This window comes from Danio rerio, chromosome 7 (genome assembly GCF_049306965.1).
Source record: "Danio rerio strain Tuebingen ecotype United States chromosome 7, GRCz12tu, whole genome shotgun sequence".
Lineage (NCBI taxonomy): Eukaryota > Metazoa > Chordata > Actinopteri > Cypriniformes > Danionidae > Danio > Danio rerio.
The window spans coordinates 30,726,473-30,747,857 of record NC_133182.1 but is presented as its reverse complement, the minus strand read 5'-3'; the positions used below and the strand labels follow the sequence as shown (position 1 = coordinate 30,747,857).

General features: G+C 36.0%; 3 protein-coding genes across 6 annotated transcripts in view; 1 reads left to right on the top strand and 2 right to left on the bottom strand.

The window, feature by feature from the left end:
- Positions 1–502: 502 nt before the first annotated feature.
- mcee (methylmalonyl CoA epimerase) lies at positions 503–3,736 on the bottom strand. The gene is given in 3 exon segments (NM_001020766.1): positions 503–1,590; positions 3,168–3,514; positions 3,705–3,736. Coding segments are annotated over 3 exon segments (528 nt in total). The 5' UTR covers positions 3,733–3,736; the 3' UTR covers positions 503–1,437.
- A 215-nt stretch (positions 3,737–3,951) lies between these two features.
- On the top strand, positions 3,952–10,611 carry mphosph10 (M-phase phosphoprotein 10 (U3 small nucleolar ribonucleoprotein)). Of its 3 annotated transcripts, none has more exon segments than NM_001305543.1 (11): positions 3,952–4,089; positions 4,471–5,161; positions 5,842–6,030; positions 6,155–6,319; positions 7,704–7,845; positions 7,933–8,000; positions 8,160–8,297; positions 9,568–9,678; positions 9,820–9,927; positions 10,037–10,276; positions 10,360–10,611. In NM_001305543.1, coding segments are annotated over 11 exon segments (2,088 nt in total). In that variant the 5' UTR covers positions 3,952–4,006; the 3' UTR covers positions 10,513–10,611.
- A 1,878-nt stretch (positions 10,612–12,489) lies between these two features.
- The window catches only part of mtmr10 (myotubularin related protein 10), a 46,943-nt gene continuing 38,047 nt past the window's right edge, over positions 12,490–21,385 (bottom strand). The window contains exons 10-16 of one of the 2 annotated variants that reach the window (XM_005168881.6): positions 21,121–21,251; positions 20,729–20,798; positions 20,536–20,606; positions 20,144–20,316; positions 19,862–20,032; positions 17,805–17,993; positions 12,490–15,847 (exon numbers count right to left, since the gene is read on the bottom strand). In XM_005168881.6, coding sequence (XP_005168938.2) covers positions 15,245–15,847; positions 17,805–17,993; positions 19,862–20,032; positions 20,144–20,316; positions 20,536–20,606; positions 20,729–20,798; positions 21,121–21,251 — 1,408 coding nt within the window. In that variant the 3' untranslated portion in view covers positions 12,490–15,244. 2 annotated transcript variants of the gene reach the window in all.

The window sequence follows — 21,385 nt, the reverse complement described above, 5'->3', positions numbered from 1 at the left end:
ATTACCTTAATTTAAAGAATATTGAATAATAATAAAAAAAACAACACTTTTCTTGTCTTGAAATGGGTGGGTCTTCTTTTACTAAAACACATAAATTAAATTGATTATTTTATCAAACATGTAATATTTATGGACCTAGGAAAGAATAAAATTAAGTGATCACACATCAACAAGGAATCTGTGCCCACAGAACTGCCGCTCACTGGATATTTTTTCTTCTTCTCTGTAAACCCTAGAGATAGTTGTGTGTGAAAATCCCAGAAGATCAGCAGTTTCTGAAATTCTCCGCCAGCCCGTCTGGCACCAACAACCATGCCATGTTCAAAGTCCATTAAATCACCCCCCCCCCCCCCCCCCCATTCTGATGCTCGGTTGGAACTGCAGAAGATTGTTTTGATCATGTCAACATGCCTAAACTGAGTGACTTCCAAGTGATTGGTGGTTGATTAGAAATGCAAGTACACACACACCCACACCCACACACAAAATAAATATATACACATAAAATATAATGCCTTTATTTGAAATATTTAAAGATTTAATAATATATGCTTGCAATACAGATGGACAGATCTATCCCAAGTTGCAGTCTAGCACAGACGAAAAGAGAAGATATTAAAAAAAAACTGTGACAGACTGAGTGTGAATTTTCCTGGAAAGATTTCTGTGTCTATTCAGACTGCCAAATAAATTAAAATGTCAAAAACAGATTAAAACTGAAAATTATTCTAACGGTTCTGCAGACGCAATGTTCAAGCAAAACCTCTGAGAGGATAGTGACAAAACTAGAAGCCCCAAAACATCAGTTCCCAATACCACTCCTTTGGTTATCTCTTTTATAAAGAAGATTTAAGGCGTACAAACAAAAATAACTTTCTATTTGGCAGAGGGCTGTCTATGGTGGAGGAATGGTATGAGCCAGCTTGCCTCCCGAATACATGGATGTCAGCCAAAAAACTAAAAAGAAAGCTTCAATCTGTCTACTCCATTGAGAGTCAGATGAGAAGCTTGCTAGGATTTTAATTCACATTAATAAACTTGGCCAAGTTTATCTGCTGTTTTACAGTATTTAAAATGGATTTCATTTAGCTTGTTTCTTTGTTCTGACAGTAAGTAGTGTTTTTTTTTATCTAAAACATATATTGCACCCCCCCCCCCCCCCAAGCGTAAATACAAATATTATTTATAAATGTTACACACTAAATTACTCTTTTAAATTATGAAATTAACCATTTATTCAAGTCATTGAAGAAAATCATCAGTTAGGAATAAATACATAATTATCATAAATGTCAAATACACCGTAACAGGTTACAATAATAGGTTCTGGAATTGTCTGAAAATCTTTGCATATATCACTTAATACATTAAGATGTAGAACTCAACAGTCGAATCAAAGTCACTGGTTTGCAAGACAGAAATATCAATGTTTATTATCTAGGCCTGTTCTATCTCAACAAGTACCCCATCACAGTCTTTAGGGTGGAGGAACATCACAGGTTTGCCATGAGCTCCTATCCGTGGCTCTGGGGAGAGCAGGCGGATTTTCTTTTCCTTCAAATCAACTATTGCTGCATTGATATCATCCACCTGCAATCAAATGGGCAACACAATACTTTTTAGAGAAGTTTAAGGTTCATGATAGTTCCTGTATGTTTTCTGTTAACAAGTAAACTGATTCGTTTCTAAAAAGCTTAAAAAGGTTAGAAGACACAACACAAAAAAGACGGTTTCTGGATTTGTATTATTTTTTCTTTCTTTTTTTTCTTTTATGATAACTGCCATAATTTATGTTAGTTTTATGTTGTAAAGTTGTAAATGCATGAATTAGCACATTAATTATTTAATACTGCATTCTGTTATTTCACATTCATTCTAAAAACTATTTTAAATATGCAATGTGTTTTTAACCTAGGTTATGCATATTCAATGTACATTGTAAATTAGTATGATACATGACTCCAACAAGATTTTACCGGCATGTCTGTTTGCAAATTTTGAGAGAAGCCAAAAACAAGTTTCACTACTAAAAATGTATATCTGACACTTTAGTTCTTCAAAATGCAAAAAGCTTACAAATTTAGTAAACTAAAATAAAAAGCAATACATTTAATAACTGTTCTAAGGGCTGCACAATATATTGTTTCAGCATTGATACTGCAATGTGATCACTCAATAGTTTCATTGCAAGTTATGCGATGTTGAGTTTGTAATATTATAATTCATCATTTGCATGTGTTTTTGAGGCATTCAGGCATACGAAATTGTACATTTTGTAACTTTAATAATGAATTTAGAGTCACAGAAAAGGTAACTGGTTCAAGCCTCGGCTGGGTCAGTTTGCATTTCTGTGTGAGTTTGCATGATCTCCCCGTGTTTGCATGGGTTTCCCCTGGGTGCTCCAGTTTCCCCCAGTCCAAAGATATGCGCGATAAGTGAATTGGGTAAGCTAAATTGTCTGTAGAGTATGTGTGTGAATGAGTGTGTATGGATGTTTCCTAGTACTTGGTTACAGCTGGAAGGGCATCCGCTGCATAAAACATATAATGGATAAGTTGGCGGTTCATTCCACTGTGGTGACCCCAGATTAATAAAGGGACTAAGCCAAAAAGAAAATGAATGAATGAATAATAAATTTAAAATATTTTTCATTTGTATTATTCAATTACTGTACCTGAATACTGTTAGACTCTGAGAAGGATAAAACAGTTTATTTCTATTGTATACTTTTCTTACTGTATTTATATATTGATAATGAATTTAATTTATAGAATTTATAAATAGATTTATGCTTGTAGATTGTTTATGGAGATGCACCCTACAGAATCAACCATCTTAATCTAAAATTATGAATTCTTTCCAGATAAAGATTCAAATCATCAGGTGAAATTGTATTCATATTGCAATATACAAATGGCAGAAGAGCAAAATATTGTAATATTCGATTTCTCCAATATCATGCAGCCCTAATTGCTCTATTGAAAAACATACATAATCAAAATCAAGGTAAATGTTATGTATCTATTAAAATCTTATGAAAACAAGCAAGATTGTCATAGCAGGGAACATATCAGCCAATAAGAAGGTGCTTTAAATATTGTATTAAAATCGGTGACCTCCAAATTATAAAGAATAGAGAACTACTGATTTCCCCTAATCTGATGTACCTCAATGCAGATATGATGCATCCCTCCAGCTTTGTTCTTCTGCAGGAATCCTGCAATAGGACTTTTCTCTCCCAGTGGGTGCAGAAGCTCTAGTTTAGTGTTGCCCAGTTCCACAAACACAGTGTACACCCCATGCTCAGGGAGAGGCACAGTGTCGCTCACTTGAGCCCCCAGCACATCACGGTACAGGGCTGTGGCTTTCTCCAGGTCTGGCACTGCGATAGCCACGTGATTCAGCCTGCCCAACTTCCACAATGACTGAGGGACACCTTGACTGACGGGACAAGTCAGAGACAGAGCCCTCACTGGGGGTAAAGTGTGCCAGGCACACCTCGACAGCCCTGTAACTGCAGGAGAGATCAGCCTCAATGTGGATGCAATAAATATAGTACGATAATAATAAATTATATTATGGATTTCAAACATGAAAGCTGTCAGAGAGGGAGACAGATATTACAGAGACACATGCAAACTGAATAAACTCATTCATCGGAAAGATGTAGGCGCAATAAAACATCTCAGCTTACTACTATTTACCTGCAACCTTCAGTAAAGAGGAAGCCATCTTTGTGGTCGCTGAGAGAAAACTTTATTTAAAAAGAACGAAGCACGTGTTTAAATACTCGTTCTGGTTATAAACGCTAAATTAACATATTACTTATTTTTATATTTACATATAAGATGCACAACCTTTATACATAATTGTGTCATACTGTAACTCATTAAATCGCAAAAGGGACAAGTTTAACTTTCTGCGCGGAACTCAATGCAATGCCTTATGTTTCCGGGGGGTTGTGTTTACCAAGCGCACGCTCAGCGTCACCCATGTGAGTGCAGAGATGGCGACGAGGGATGGCGGCACGCTGGAAAGCTGTTTACAGTTATTAAACAGCAACACGTCACACCCGGAGCTATTTCTCAGGTTCGGTGCACATTAAATGATTTAAAAAAATTCTGAACGCGTTACAACATTTTATTGCTTTAAAAGTTATGAAACACGTATCGGGCCACGCATGTGCAAAACGCTCACGTTGTGGTTGCCAGGTTAAATATGCTTTAAAAATGTAAATGACACAGTTATACATGTGCTGTAAATGTAAATAACACAGTTGATAATTTCTCCGTTCATGAATGATTACCTGTGTGAGTTTTATTTTTAAACTTGAAGCTAAAATTATTCGCGTTATCAGTAGTCATTCGGTAAACTAAGTTACAGCTATGTCCGGGAAGAACTTACTGTCATCTTTTCTATTTTATCTATTATAAAATATGATATATTTTATCATCTTATCTATTATTGCAGTGTCCAGGATGTTTTGGCAACAGACTTCAGATCACTTACAAAGACTCTTTATGACCTGCAAAAAGCCCACGAACCTGCAGATTGTAAAGGAAGCCCACTGGAGCAGCTGGTGGTTGAAAACTTCGACGAGGAGCAAATATGGCAAGAGCTGGAGCTTCAGAACAGCGCATTACTGACACACTTTGAGCAGGCAGTCGAGCAGGCGGTCACTGATGATGCTATAACATTTCTGAATGATGAAGGTGATGATGTTGAAGAAGACGAAGAGGAGTTGGAGGATGTTGATGATGAGGAAATTGCTGATAACTTGGAGCAAGGGAGTGCTGAGGAGGAGGATGATGAAGATGCAGAGGAGGAAACTACACAGAGGCTGAAACCTACAAGCAATGGGGAAGATGACTTCTCTGGCGAAGACTCCGATTTGGACTTTGATGTAGATAAATTTGAGAAACAAACCAAACAGAGACAGTCTGCTGCTGGCAAGTTAACAAAATCTAAACCGAACTGGACTCAGTCTGAAGTGGATGACAAGTTTTTTAAACTGTCAGAAATGGAGGCTTTTCTGGATGACATGGATAAAAGAGAGGGAAAAGGGAATGAAGGGGAGGAAATTGATTACTTTCAGGATCTGCCGTCTGATGAAGACGATGAACTGAGCTTTGATAAACCAGTCGTGAAGAAGAAACTTAAGGTAATGGTGTTTATTTTAAGCAGTAACATACTTCTTTGTGTTATTTTGATACTTTTTATGTTTTAATTTTACAGTATTACATCAGTCTACAGGGCTCTAGTTGTTTAATATTAGGTTGTATAGATATGTTGTGTAATGCAGTGCTCAACATAATTGAGTACAACCTGTTTTGAAAATGAATATCTTTATCCATATTTATTTATCCAATAAAACAGATTAAGTAAACAGATGTATTAATTAAAATAATATTTTAGTCACCAAACATATTCAGAAATTGAAAGATAATACAATTAAGTTCAAGCATAATATAAAAAAAAAATACAAACTGCAAAATTTCAACAATTTTTTTTTCCATTTTTCTGTTTCTCTTGGATTTTTTTTTTTTTCTCTTTTAAATTTGTATTTAATATTTTTATATAACATATAAATTTGGGTGTACTAGTAACGGAAGTTATTTTGTTAGATAAACTCCAGATTTGGCTTCAGTACTGACTAATCTAATGTATATGCACAAATATATTATTGTATAGCCTCCTATTAAAATATGAATTTAAAAGAGAGATTTGTGAGGGGTGTACGTGTATATGCTGAGCACTGTGAATTTCAGTATTGATTTATTTAGAATACTTTGTGCTATGATGATGTATTTTGTAAAACTCACAATGGGATTTGGTTTTCAGAATAAAAGCTCCAGAAATATGAAATACAAAGATTTCTTTGCACCTGTGGACGGAGAGCCTGACCCTATTCCAGATGAAGAAAAAGAGCTGGAATCGAATGATGATTATGAGGGAGAAGAACAAGATGATGATGAACTAGAGGAGGAAGATGAAGAGGATATGAATGAGGAGGATTTTGATATGGAGAGGTAAGTCTTGAGGATACCTGCTGTCTGTTTGTGTGATATTTGTGTTACCATAATGTGTTAAAGCAAGCCTACCTCATAATTCTGATCTAATGTTTGCCTCTTCACTTAGGGATGATGATGATGATGATGATGATGATATAGGTGACAAAGTGAGAGATGGTTCACGCAGGGTGACCTTTGACCTTCCTGATGACAGTGAGGGTGAAGATGTAGAAGACATTCTAGGTGGAAAAGCAAAAGATGTGCCTAAACCTGAGTCTAAGTCATCATTTGAAAAGCGACAGGAAAAGGTTTGCTTTATACTAGGCCTGTCATGATTTACAACAAATATATGCAGTAAATTATTCTGTTTTGTGTTGTTTACAGTCCAGCGTTGTTGTACGGCTTCATATAATGTTGAATGATTGTGATTGAATTGAATGACCATTATTAGATGAGTAACCAAAAATTGCGACTTTAAACCGTAAATGAAAAAATATTTCCTCTTTTTTCCTGTAAACTTCAAAGTGTATTTGATAGTGTTGTTTTATGATTGTTTATTCATATATTTTGTACATTTTCAAAACAAGCTTTTATTATTGTATTTTGTTAATTTTTGGTTTAATTTATATACAGTTAAAGACATGATCAAAAGGGCCTACTGAGAAATGAAATCTTTTTAGTGATGTTTAACATGGCAAGGTAATTTCTGACATTATTTCCCATTCTAGTTTTCCATTTTTATAACTTTTTTTTTTTTTATTTAAGAAAAAAAAGGAAAACGGAACAAAATGGGTATCATAGTGTTCACTGTATTAAATCTCAATCCATTTAATGCACCTTATTTACAATGCCGTACTCAGTTTCATCTTTTCTTAAATCAAGTGTTTAGGGATTTATTGTCATTCTGCTACATGTGGGGACATACAGAGGAATGAAATTTCATGCCTCACAGGAAAAGGGTGTTACACAATTAATCATTAATACAAACACAACACTGGACATAAGAGCTTTTAAAAAAAAATAAATAAACCTATGCTTTACTAACATATACTGTAAGATACTTAACTACTTAACTAAAGTACATTTACATGAGTTAATCTTGAGTTAAACCCATTCACATATTCTTTCTTTTAGTTTGGCTGGAATAAAAAAATGGCAAAGGTTAATATTACTAGCTGCTTGCATTTTTTTCTCTCCACAATTTGATACAGTAGTTGTGCAGTAACCTGCTTGTTTAACCCAGCTTGCCTAGTAAACCTAATTAGCCTAGTTTAGACTTTAAATTTTACTTTAAGCTGAATACTAGTTCCCTGCAAAAGCACTAGTGAAATGGTATGTACTCTCATCATGGCACAGACTAAATAAATAAGTTATAAGAAATTGCTAATTTTTATGTTAAAAAATGTTTGCAAAAATATTTGTTAGTCATCTCTTGGGAGATATTTGAAATAAAAGTGAGATTAGAATATATAATTTTCATTAAATTTTATTTATCATGTTTTATTTATTTTTAGTAACTTAAATCTATTTGGACAAAAACAGCTTCTGCCTAATGACAAAAGCGTCTGCTAAATGTAAATGTATTTCAGACAATTCAGCTAACATTTCTTTATTTTTTCATCTTTTTTTAAGGAATAATTGATGATTTTTAGTCGTCAGCCATAACCCTGATTTGCCATCAATTTTTTGCAGATGGTGAAGCAGATTGAAGAGCTGGAAAATGCTGCGTTGTCAGAGAAGCCGTGGCAGCTGTCAGGAGAGGTGACTGCTCAGACTCGACCAGAGAACAGCATGCTGGAAGAGGACATAGCCTTTGATCAGGCCTCTCGAATGGGTGAGAGCTTTACTCGGGCGTTCACAGCAGAAAGCAAACAAATCTAAGCATACTATCAGTGCATGACTTGCATTCTCTTCTCCACAGCTCCTGCAATCACTGAGGAAACTACCTTACAACTTGAGGATATCATCAAACAGAGAATCAAAGATCAGGTTTGTATACAACTTGAGAAAATAGGGGGAAATAATTAGTACATTTAGTGCACATTGTCCCTTTTAACTAAATACAACCTCAAATGATTTTCTTCTTCATGAATAAGATCATGTCTCTCACCGTATCTGATCAGTTTTTGTTGTGTTTGTGTGTCTCAGGTGTGGGATGATGTGGTCAGGAAAGAGAAGCCTAAAGAAGAGGTGTTTGAGTATAAAAAGAGACTCACTCTGGATCATGAGAAGAGCAAACTGAGTCTGGCTGAGGTTTATGAGCAGGAGTATATCAAGCAGACACAGGTGAGCTCAGTGGATCATATCATTTCCTGTCTGTAAGGAATATTTCTGAAGGTAAAATGAAATTTCTACCATTTTTTATTTGTTCCAAAATTAAAACAGAGTTTTGTTGTTCTGTTGAAAACAAAAGTAGATATTTTAAAGAAAGCTAGATACCTGTTGCCATCAGCTTCCATAGTATTTGTTGTTCTTACTATGGAAGTTAATGTTTTCATGTTAAAGGTTTCAGCTTTTTTCATAACCAAATCAAAGAAAGAACTCAAAGGTTTGGAACTGCTTTAGTGTGAGTAAATTTTCATTTTTAGTGGAACAATCTCTGTGAATATGATTATAGGGAAGGGAAAAGGGCTTTTCATGCATTAAAATGATAAGTGTAATACTGCTTCATTAGATTTTGTCTTTGCAAAAAACATGTCTATTCTAAAGCCCTTTACAGTAGTTTATATACCAAACATCTTGTCAGGCCTGTTAAGAACAAGAATAATTTGATAACATGATAAATAAAACTCGATTTAAGTATCACAGAGCAGCTCTGAAATACTGATTTTAAATCTTAATTGCAACTTATCCTTCACATTTTCAAAGTTTGGAGCCATTTGTTGTGTTTTTTTATAATTCAGAGATGGAAAAATCAGTATGATTCAGTTCTTTAATTGAAAAAGTGTAGGTCAGAATAAGAATAGTTTCTTTTAAATATGTTATGTTGAATAAAAATGAAAATATAAAAGTAGACACTGTTTATTGTGTCTTATTTGTATATGAATTATTTAATTTGGACACAGAAACAGGCATATTGTCTTTAAAGCATGTACATATTCAGTTGTACATACAAAGTTTTTGAAAAATACAATAGTCTATTATTTTGGGATATTGTTAATGCCTGTTTTCTCTTAATATAGTTTGAAATGTAGTTGATTACTGTAGTTGAATTATATATTTCTTTTTTTTAATTTTGGTTATTACTTTATTTCTTGCATGTTTAGTTTTATGTGATCCTTTAGAAAGGATTTGATGATTAAATCAAATGTAATATGCTGATTTAGTGCTATTATTTTTAATTTTCTTATTTTTATTCTGCTTATTTTTGTATAAACTAATGCTTTTTTCTTATTATTATTGCTACTATTTTAAAGTAGATATTTCAGCAAAACAGCTTGTCTTTGAAATTGTCACCTTTTTGGCTTTACTGTCAGTTAACATTCTTCCAAACAGAGTTTTTTGTCTTGTAATATAAAATGAACATGTATTCATTACATTTTTACTTGCGCTTCAGGAAAAGAAGGAAGAGGAGGAGAACCCAGCACATGTAGAAATCCAGAAACTCATGGACTCGCTTTTCCTCAAACTGGATGCGCTATCAAACTTCCACTTCACTCCAAAACCAGTAAGTACAATTGAAGGGGAATAATTTTGAAGTTGCAGTTGGTAGTATTAGTACTGAGTGGTATTTATGTAATCATTCGCAAAATTCATCTCTCTTGTTCAAATAAGTCACTAAACATCTCGTGCTTTTTCCTCTGTTTAGCATGTTCCTGAAGTCAAAGTGGTTTCCAACTTGCCAACTATTACTATGGAGGAAGTGGCTCCGGTCAATGTCAGTGATGCTACTCTGCTGGCTCCAGAGGAGATTAAGGTTTGTGTGATCGCACAACTTCAGGAAAAAGTTTGCTTTGTGGTAATTCTGTGAAACTTTTACAAACGGATCTCCACGACGCGTCAATACCTTTTATTTCTTATCTCAGGAGAAGAATAAGGCAGGAGACATTCTCGGGGACACAGAGAAAACCACTACAGATAAGAAACGAGAGAGACGGAAGAAGAAGAAATTGAAGCGTCTGAAGATTCACGAGCGAGAGAAGAGACAGAAACTCAAAGAGGCTGCAAGAGGAGGAGCAGATGACGGCAAGAAAAAGAAGAGTAAAGCTGAAGTTGAACAGACCATCAAGAAACTGACTAAAGGAGGAAAAGCCAAAGTGCTGACGGTCAGTGACGAATGTTCAAGTTGAATGCAGTTTTTGTTTGTTTTTCCTCTGTTTTTAAACTGTTTTTCTGTGCTTTTCTACAGAACGATGGGATGGATAAGGCCTTGCGGTCTTCTCAGGCCTTCTTCTCTCAACTACAAGACCAAGTCCGAAGTCAAGTCAAGGGCTCAAAGGACCAGACGGGGAAGAAGAAGAAGAAACAAAAAGAGATTTCTGTGAACAAACTCAAGCTGTAATGTTATAAACCTGTGTCAAAAGCAATATGTACAGTTTTATGAGAAATCTAATGTTATGACTTGTTGTTTTTATTCAAATACACACCTCTTTTACTGATATATTTGAGTTTTGGACTGTATTTAAAAGTACTCGCATCAATAATTGTTAAATAGCTTTTTATGTGCTCATAAGGAACTTTGAGTGGTATAGAATTTAATTGTTCATCAATCTTCCATTACAAGTATATTTAATGGTAACACAAAGTATTGATACAAAATATCAAATCAAGGGGCAGCTGTAAATAAACGTTGCCTGAGCTTCTCACAACTCAACCGTTGCATTAGTTTTCTAGAATGTTTATACTAAAACCTAAAAATAATAATGAATATTGATTGTGATAGAAAGGTATGTTTGTATTATATATAAAAGGGGCAGTTCATCTAAAAATGTACTCTCACTTCAAACCTGTGAGTTTGCTTTTTATGTTAGCACAAAAGATATTTTGAAGAATGTTAGAGGACAGTAACCATTGACTTTCATAGTCATACTCAATGAAAACTCAAACAGGTTTGTGACACGTGAAGGGCGAGTAAATGACAGATTCGCTTTAAGGATAAATAAATGAATGTCAAATTCTTAAAGTCATACCATATTAGTGTCTGCATCAAGTTTCCCATCATTACTCCATAGCAGATATATTTGTGTAAATGTGAAACCACATACTTTTTCAGACATTACAATAACTAAATATACAATCATACCACATTTTATAATAATAATGTACAAAGAATCATGGGTAAAACCATTAAACCCTAAAGTACAGTTAGTTAGTATTGGCTGGTCCTTAAAAGGAGAGTTTAGCCAACCAACCTTTATGCATTTCCTTTTTCTGTTGAAAATATATTTTAAAGAATGTTACAAATCTGTCACGATTGAGCTTTACAGTAGGGAAAACAAATAATTTGATTACCGGTTTTCAGCATTTTTAAAAAATAACTTTTCAACAACAGAAAAACCCAGCGTCATGGTGGCGCAGTGAGAACTTCCTTACAGCAAAAAGGTCACTGATTTGAGCCCCGGCTGGGTCATTTGGCATTCCTGTGTGGAGTTGGCATGTTCTCTCCGTGTTGGCATGGGCTTTCTCCAGGTGCTTCGGTTTCCTCCACAGTTCAAAGACATGCGCTGTAGGTGAATTGAATGAACTAAATTGGCCGTAGTGTGTGTAAAAGAATCGTGTATGGGTATTTCCCAGTGTTGGGTTGTGGCTGGAAGGGCATCCGCTGCGTAAAACAAATGATGGATAAGATATGGCGACCCCAGACTAATAAAGGAATTAAGCCAAAAAGAAAACAAATGAATGAAAAAGAAAAAACCCAAACATGTAATGAGTAAATGCTGAAAGAATTTTCCTTCTTTTGGTGAATTCTTCCTTAAGCGTAAACAAATAAAATTTAAAGATATTCTTCAGAATATCTTCATTAGTGTTCAACAGAAAAAAGCATAAACATTTAGAATCACTGAGTGTGTGTAAATGGTCGTGAAATGTTCATATTTGTCTGAGCTATTTCTTTAAGCAGAGTCTTCTAACACGTCATTAAATGATGCTTCTCTATTTTCTAAACATGTCTGTTTGCCTTTATGCTATATAAACTATTGTCACTGAATGCCATCTTCTGTAAACATGGTGATACAATGATACTCAACGAAAAAATAGAATAAAAACCAGGACACATTCTAATGTATGAAAAAGCTGTATTACACCTTTACTACAGTGATGCAGTACACTCATGACCCAAATATACATTCAGTTAGTCATAGCACTAAGTGGTCAGAAGAGGGCATTGCTATTGAGTGTACCGATTTAAAATGTTTTTCTTGTACACACAGGTTGTGCTAAACCTAAATGAATAAACTAATAAGATTTGAATGAAGCTGATTTCTTAAATTCTTAAGCCAAAGTTGACGCCCTGAAGAATAAAACACACACAGCCTTCCAGTCAAATAGGGCAATTGTTTTTATTTGCTTGAAAATCTGAAGAGCCAGATTTTGCATATTGCTAGCTCACAAACAAACCAAAGTAACCTTTATTAAAACGCAACAGTCCAACCACTAGTATCTGATTCATTTCCACACAAAGCTTTGGAATTAGTCAGCATTGTTCATTTACACACCAATGAAAAACTCCCACCATGAGCTATGAAGTTTCTTCTTTTTTAATATCCAGAAAAACAACAGGTTCACTGCAGTTCACTGCAAGGCACAGAGGATTTGTACAATATCCCTGTTTTAGTTTCTTTGCATAACTGAATAAATATCAGTGCTGTTTGACAAGTCAAACCGTGCTGTAACAAACAAACACAGTTGTCATACTCATGACAGCATTCTCGGTAAACTACACTCTTACTGTGCATTACTTCAGACTAGGGAATCAGGGAAAACGGGCGAGTACCAGATCTAGGAGAAAACAAACTATAATTTGTTCTGAATAAAATAAAAATGTGATCCCCAACCACAACTAAAAGAAAATCAATAATGTGTAAAGGCTACATATCAAACCAACATCATTATCACGGCTGCACTATTAAAATAACTCTGAATAACTAAAGCAAAAGTTCACAGGTGCAGCAGCACTATTTCCTCAACTGAAAATGTCTTATCTGACACTCAGATGCTATTTAAAATGCCGACTGCTTCGCTTCTCATCAAATCAACCAGCTGATTGGCTCGAGCAGCTGTCAGTCATTTTCAAACAACCAATGCTGTGCTTCAAAGAGAGAGAGAGCGCGGTTCCAGCCCGCCTGACAGACGCCCGTATGTGCTCAGTTATTGCCTGCTGTGGGGTTTACGCTGATAAACCCTGTCCGCTCCTATATCAAGTTTCACAATTTTGGTTACTGATTTTAATAAAGCTAGCTACAGTTAGACCTTGCCAGAAGGCTTTAAGAAATCTTAAATCTATGAAAAGATATGTACATTTTACAGATTTCATTTACAGTTCTGTGATAATCCCTTATAATGAGGATCAGTTTGTTCATTAATTAATGCATTAGCTGTCAGGAACATGCATTTAATGGTCATTCTTTAATTGTATTCAATGGGGTATCTGCACATGGAGTTATAATTTCAGTCAGCCAGCAACGGGGCTTCCGGTGAATTGTCATCCCATACAAAATCGATCCATTTAAGATCTGATTTCTACCAAACTAGCTAAATTTACTAACAATATTTCCCCTTTTATTATTTAATATTTCCACATTTTGTACTCAACATGATGAAACACTAAATCATTTATTTTGGGAGTGCACTTAGTGTAGTTTTTTGGGTTGACCTCCAATTTCATAAGGAAAATACTTTCTTTTCTTTCTCATTCTCTTGTATTTTCCCAAAAGTTGTAATCTTTGCTTAATCTCTTAAATTAGATCCTTCTCATTGTCATTTTATAATGAATTTATTGCTTTTTTTTGGCTAAATTTTACATTCGTAAATGTAAATCTTAAAAAAAAACACCTTTACTTTTTATTTTCAGAAAGGACTTTGATTTATATGTGAAGACTCTAACAATTATACTGCATGTAAAACTCTTTCTTGGTGTAAATCAGTTAAACCTGTTTAATTTGCTGGAATTGTATTTATGTACCCTGTTTGTCTCTTTGTTTATACCTACATCTTTGTAATGTTCTTTCTTGCATACTAAAAATGAATTTTACCCCAGTATTTTCAATGGAGTTGTTTCCGCTAGCCTGCAGCTAATGACAGCACCTAACCTTAAATGTTTTTTTGTCTCTTTTTACGCTTTAACAACTAAATGGATGCTTAAGTGTATTTAACTGATTGTATTTTTATCACATTACAACATCCATGCTGGAAAAGGAAGCTTATTTAATTGAAAATAAATAGTCACATAAAGCTTTCACCGGAAGTTCATCACTGGCTGAAAAACACAAGCTCTGCATATTGTTCGTTCGAGTTTTAAGTTGTGTTAACATTATTGAATGTGTTGCGAATAAAAATGAATTCAAATCGTTTAAATTAACAATTTGGCATCGGCAAGACTTTTTTTTTTAAGAAAATAAATGACAATTTCAATTTAAAGCATCCGTACGAATTTAAAATGAATGTTTTCACAAATTCTCAAAGGATTTGCATCCCAAAAATATGTGATCCCTCTGAACTTTATATTAGCCAAAAAGTCCAGAAAGAAATGCATTGTTTTTAACCAACATTAAGCAGGTTAACCATTTACAACATTGATAATCATACAAAATAAACCAAATGTGCATTATGAATGATTTCTGAAGGATCATGTAATGCTGAAGTTGCTATCACAGGAATAAACGGAATAAAATTCATTTAAATGAATGTAAAAGTTGTAAAAACATTTGAAACGTGAAATGTACATACTAATTTGTGTTCTATAAACCATTTATAGTTTGTTCATGATAGCTAATGCTTTATCTAATGTAAACAAACTGAACCATAAATATGCAAAGCATTACCGGTTTACCTTCCTTTCCATCTAATGCCACAAACTCTACAAGAAAAATAAAATCCACCACAACACAGGTAGAACAGATCCAAACAATCCCAAGTCAGAAAGATGTGCGATTGGAGCATTATATTTAATCATGTGCAAGAATAAAAAAAAAAAAAAAACCTCACCAGCCGACGGCTCTCAACAGACTGAATAAAAACGTGTCCGTACCACAAGCCTGCACATTCACATCACGCAAGATCTTCATGTTGATCCGCTCTCAGATGGTCTCATTGGCCAGCGTCTCTGTAGAGAGCCAGATCTTGGCCCCGTTGAGGAACTTGCTCAGAGGAGTCCCCAAAATGCCGGGCCGACACAGATTGCCCACAGGAGAGAAGGGAAACGAGGAGCTGAGGTATTCTGGAGGAGCAGGGCACTGCTGAGGAGTGGAAGTGGCCTTAAAGTACATTTTGCTGTGCTCCGCGTGGGATGTGTTAGCAGTCCCGGCTGCTCCTTTGTACTGCCTCAGCTGATTCTGGAGCATTTCGATCTCGTCTGTGAGCACTGAGAGCTTGTGGAAGGCAGTGACAGGCCCGCCGTGTGGGATCTGGGCCTCGGGGACCCAGCGTAGGAAGTACAGCTTCCAGACGGAGAGGTGAGATGGGAGGAGCTGGGGGAGCAGCAGGCCTTGCAGATCGACAGCCCGAGAAAAGAAGTCCCGAACGAAGCGCTCTGACGGAGTCTCCGGCTGCTCCCGCACCTGAGACAAGTCAGAACGCAGACGCAGCACAAGAGAGTTTCGGCGGGTCAGGGTGTCGTTCGGCCCAAGAGATCCATTGCGCATGAGTGAAGGCAAACCACGCACAGTGGAACTGTAGTTTTTCTGGGACAGAAGCAAAATAAAAATGTTTATACTCCTCGTTTCAATTTGCATTCTGCTATCATTGTTTATAATACAACCAAATCATCTGCATATTGACTACTGAATATAGAGTATAAATCTGAGTTAATGATTCTTAAAAGGGGCAGTTCAAGCTAATATCTCATTAATATTTACTTACACTCCAGTGGTTCTAAACTGTCTTTCTTCTGTTAAACACAATACAAGATATTCTGAAGAATGTTGTCAAAAAAGCAGCCGGACTTTCAGTTATGAGGCGTCCAGTGTAGTCGAGTGCTCCGCTTGCTCCTGCAGTTTCACTTATAATCGTCTAACTAGACATCGTTATTTGCAGTTATAGGGTTATTGGCAGCTTTCAGAACTTATTGCAGTTAATTTAATTGCTCTGCCATGTCAAAAGCCAAAGGAAAATATCAGAAAAAGACAAGGAACTTTCGTTAACATCTAGCATAACAATGGCTGACATTAGCACAATCCTGAAGGCCCTGTTGAGCGATGTCTTCATTTGAGTCACTCGCTTCAACATTGGATAGCATCAATTCCACTGTTAACGATGCAGGCAATGTATTGGCTCTCTGGCAGCAAATGCCAATCTCGTTGACCAGCGACTGCAGCAGTTTCAAGAAACCTGCTTTAAAAAGCAGCCATTGACTTAAATAGAAACATAAAATAATATGGAATCAATAGCTGTTTACTCCTGCATTCTTCAGTATATCTTTCATTGTGTTGAACAAAAGAAAGAAACTCAAACAAGGTTTGAGTGGAGAAGAATTTTTATTTTTGGGTGAACTATCTCTTTAAGACCTGTAAATTAAAAAAAAAAAAAAAGGTGGTGAGTCAAATTCACAAACGATTGCAAATTTGATAATTGTCCTTACAATACTGATTTGTGCATTGGTCAAAAAAAGTTGTCAGTAGAAGACAATAATGGAACAGCAGAAATATAACTGTTCCCCAGAGTTTGCTGGTGATATAACCACTATAAGGTAAATCCTGGTATAAGTCATAAGTAGACCAGACTTTTACATTATGGCATTTTGTAAATATCTTTTTCAATCACCAAATTAAACCTTTTATGAACCCTTTATGAGCTTTTCTTGTACCATTTACGAAATGTTATGACATCAAATATGCTAAAACTGAATGACAACTCAAATCTTACATTTCGGTGTGTTTGTAGTTGTCTGATTTTGTGACGTATGTGGATACAAAAATGTATAATGACATTGGTCTGACACGGGTATTACAAACAGATACTGATTCATGAGTAAATAGCAACATGTTTCTCTTTTTCAAAAGACTAATAAAAAATACAGAAATTACAGAGTTTTATTGAGGAAAATAAAACTGCAGAATGTTTTTAGTGATGATTAGGTGATGTTTGTACAGTATTAAAACAGTTATGCCAATGGAATGTCCCCAAAATTCACAAAAACAAAAGTGTGTGTATGTGTGCGGCATGCAATAAATGACTTCTTCCTAAAATAGCAATGACTGACACTGTGGTAACCACAGCAACAATCTGCAATCTGGTGTGTTTATTATGCACAACACTGATATTAGCAACCAAACACTCATTATGTTAAAGCAGACCGCCAGTGCAGTGACAGAACTGTAGTGTTTTGTGGTTGTAGGGTTTTTTAGCAGAACATGCTGTTGCCATGTCCACTTTTGCTTTTCACTTAGGCTTAGCTTGATGCTATAAACAACCCAGTAAATAGTAAATAAAGTCTCATTTTCATTCACCTCACATACAAAAGTCAGACACATCCATGGTCAAATACATCATTAACAACTAGTTTTTCACCTGAGTTACATACACGCTTCCTAGAACTCTTCTGAATGTGGTTGTTAGTAATTGAATGAGAATGTCACTCTTCTTTGGTATAAAAAGGATTGACAACTGAAATATGCTGTGGCGTGGCCACAGGGAGCTCACCTTGCTGCGCCTGTGTGTGAAGGTCTTCACTGTGCCGTTCTGCAAACAGGTGGCGATCTTGCCCACGTACAGGGGATTATTAAAAAGAGTCTGGTCTTTGAGGCTGAACTGTTGAGACCAGTCCCACACTGGAGGAAAACGCAGAGCCTGGTCCTGCCCCAGGTGAATACTTTTACTGCTTGCAAAATCCTACAGAGAGAAAGTGGATGACAAACGAACCAAACCAGTCTAAATGTATATATTAAGACAGCTAATAATAAAACAATTATTATAAATGCTTAAAAGAATATGTAACACAGACAATACAAGTGGAAATTAGAGTACATATTTGCAGGTTATGTTTACTACTAAACTCTTTAAAGGGGTAGTTCCGTCATTATTTGCTCACCATACTCTATTTCTAAACCTGTTTAACCTTTTTTTTCTGTTTAACACAAAGAAAGATATAAAAAATAATGTTGGAAAGCAAAACGTTCTACATTCTATAATATATACAGTAGGTGAGGAGAGTTTTCAAACTCCCTTAAAGTTTTCACTCTGTGATATATTGCAGCCATTAGCTAAATCATTTAAGGTCATTTTTCCTCATTAATTTACACACAGCACCCCATATTGACAGAAAAACACAGAATTGTTGACATTTTTGCAGACTTATTAAACATGAAAAACTGAAATATCACATGGTCCTAAGTATTCAGACCCTTTGTTTTGACACTCATATATTTAACTCAGTCCATTTCTTCTGATCACCCTTCCTAGAGCTGGCCGTCTGGGGCAGAAAAGCATTGGTGAGAGAGGTAAAGAAGAACCCAAAGACCAGTACTGTGGCTGAGCTCCAGAGATGCAGTCGGGAAATGGGAGAATGTTGTAAAAAGTTAACCTTCATTGCAGCCCTCCACCAGTCGGGGCTTTATGGTAGAGTGGCCTGACACATGAAACCCTGCATAGAGTTTGCTAAAAAAAAACAAGCTCAAGATGGTGAGAAATAAGATTCTCTGATCTGAGGAGACCAAGATAGAGCTTTTTGCCATTAATTATAAGCGGTATGTGTGGAGAAAACCAGGCACTGCTCATCACCTGTCCAATAAAGTCTCAACAGTAAAGCATGGTGGTGGCAGCATCATGCTGAGGGTGTGTTTTTCAGCTGCATGGACAGGACGACTGGTTGCAATCGAGAGAAAGATGAATGTGGCCAAGTACAGGGATATCCTGGAGGAAAACCTTCTCCAGAGGGCTCAGGACCTTAGACTGGGCCGAAGGTTTACCTTCCAACATGACAATGACCCTAAGCACACAGCTAAAATAACTGTGGCTTCACAACAACTCTGTGACTGTTCTTCAATGGCCCAGCCAGAGCCCTGACTTAAATATTACTAGTCCTTATTATTCAGACTCTTTGCTTAATTGGGTTTAAGTTTTTCTTTTTTTAATAAATCTGCAAAATGTCCACAACTCTGTGTTTTTCTGTCAATATGGAGTGCTGTGTGTAAATGAATGAGGAAAAAACACCTTAAATAATTTAACAATAGTACAAAATAATATAACAAAATTTAGTAGTACAAATTTTTAAAAATTTAAGGGGGTCTGAATACTTTCCATACCTATTCTATTTCTTACTCTTTCTACGGATGTCAATGGCTGCTGGTTTACAACATTGATTGAGGGATTTTGTATAGGAGAAAATTGCAAATAGTAAACAATTTTGAATATATTTTTATATTTATATATTTATAGCTACTTTTTAACTTATGGTAGAATTATATTAATGTTGTATTACCAAACACTTTTGCCGCCATTTAAGGTCAGGGACAGGTTAATGAAATCATTAAGTTTAAAAAGAGTTAACTGTTTGGAGTATGATCAATGGCGTTATTAGTTACAGATGTAATTACATGTAGACGTATTTTTAAATACAAGTACAATGTAAACACATGCATGTGCACAGTAAGTGCATTTTTATACGATGATGAATTAATCAGCAAACAAAGATGGTATATGATGGAATAAAGCTGTAATATAATTCTATAAAAAGAATTGTCAAAACATAAGCATCTAACCCTGCTGTGCTCTGCTCTTTGTCGCGGGCAGTTAAAGAGGAAGGTGCTGAAAACAGGGACCCACATACTGTCCCCCAACACTGTCAGGTAGACCTCAGTGAACTCAAACGCTGCTGGATACTGATTCCACAGCTGCCACACACAGTCGAGGAACAGCAGAAACAAAGGAGACTGCAGAGAGAAATAAAACACCTTGAGTTCACACATCTGAAAGCCCCTTTATAGATGAACAAATATGATGCTGAAATACATTTGATATACAGTATATATGCGCTGCACTACCTCCTCTTTATCACTCTTCTTCAGATGGTTGCAGCGATCCAGGAAACGATGCCCAGCCATCACCCACTCCTTTTGAATCAGAGCCTGGAAGCCATGCAGACTCCTGCAGTGTGGATCACACATCAGCTGCACCAGACTGGAAATCACACAGCTCAGGTCCCGGTCCTCCTTCTCTGCACATGCAAACACATATAGACAAAATAAGACTTAAACGGATTACATGTTTGTCTTTAAGTAAGTTCACTCAGTTATGAAATGTCTGTCATCATTCCCTCATGTCATTCCATGGTTAAACTAAGATATTTTAAATAAACACTGAGAAGTTGCAAGTACAAGTAACTAAAATATTTATCATATACATCATAAATGTGTGTGTACAAAGTGCTTCTTACCAAGGAGTATGACAGACACATGCCTGCTCTCCAGCATATAGACTACCTCTACTGCGTGCCGCAAAAATGTCCTGTTAAACGAAAAACATACCACAACAATCTCAAAACTGTTGAGGCCTAAATAAACACCTAAGCATGCAAAAACAGAAACCATTTCTGGCAGAAGCTACTACTGAACACTCCTCAATCATACCTGACATACTCCATCCATCTTGAACTCTCTAAGGATGAAAGCCATTTCTCTTCAGACTCCTCAAATGACTCTGCATATTTATACAAAAGTGAGCAAAAAGGCACATTAGAGCCAGAGTGAGGCAGGAGGCAATAAACATATGATTACACCATCAGACAGCTTAGCTTATTTGGAACATTGTATAGACCTAAGCTATGTTTTAAAAGTGTATTTCCAGCTAACATGTTTTCAATGGCACCAGGAAGCAGTATGTGGGATTCCTGAAATAACCAAAAACATTCCTGGCCCTTACTGTAGCCCAGTGTTAAGCCTGAGAGGATTTCCTACAGTTAAAGTCTTATTTAGTTGAGTGTGTGCCGCAGTCTTTCCTTCTCCAAAAGTGTATTGATTACCTATAACGCAGATCTGTCGCAGTTTAAGAAGAGCAGCTTGAATATCCTGGATGTTGGGGAGGTTTTTGTCTAAATCCGACTTGAAGACATCACTGCGCAGTGGGTGGCTCTTAGTGATGGCACTGGAAATCCTGCAGAAATAGAAAAGTTTTAACCACTGCTTACTAAATAATAAAATACAGACTCTGACATCCGGCATCTATGGGTCTGAGCAGATTTGGCATGCCTACTAGGCTCAAAAGCCAAAAGATCTGAGATGAGCAAG

Excerpts from the sequence above, each read along its gene's own strand:
- mphosph10 (XM_073906183.1), top strand. The coding sequence starts at position 4,007 with ATGGCGACGAGGGATGGCGGCACGCTGGAAAGCTGTTTACAGTTATTA. Across the intron at positions 6,030-6,138 it reads GAGGATTTTGATATGGAGAG|GGATGATGATGATGATGATG; the intron begins GTAAGTCTTGAG and ends CTCTTCACTTAG. Across the intron at positions 6,320-7,703 it reads TTGAAAAGCGACAGGAAAAG|ATGGTGAAGCAGATTGAAGA; the intron begins GTTTGCTTTATA and ends AATTTTTTGCAG.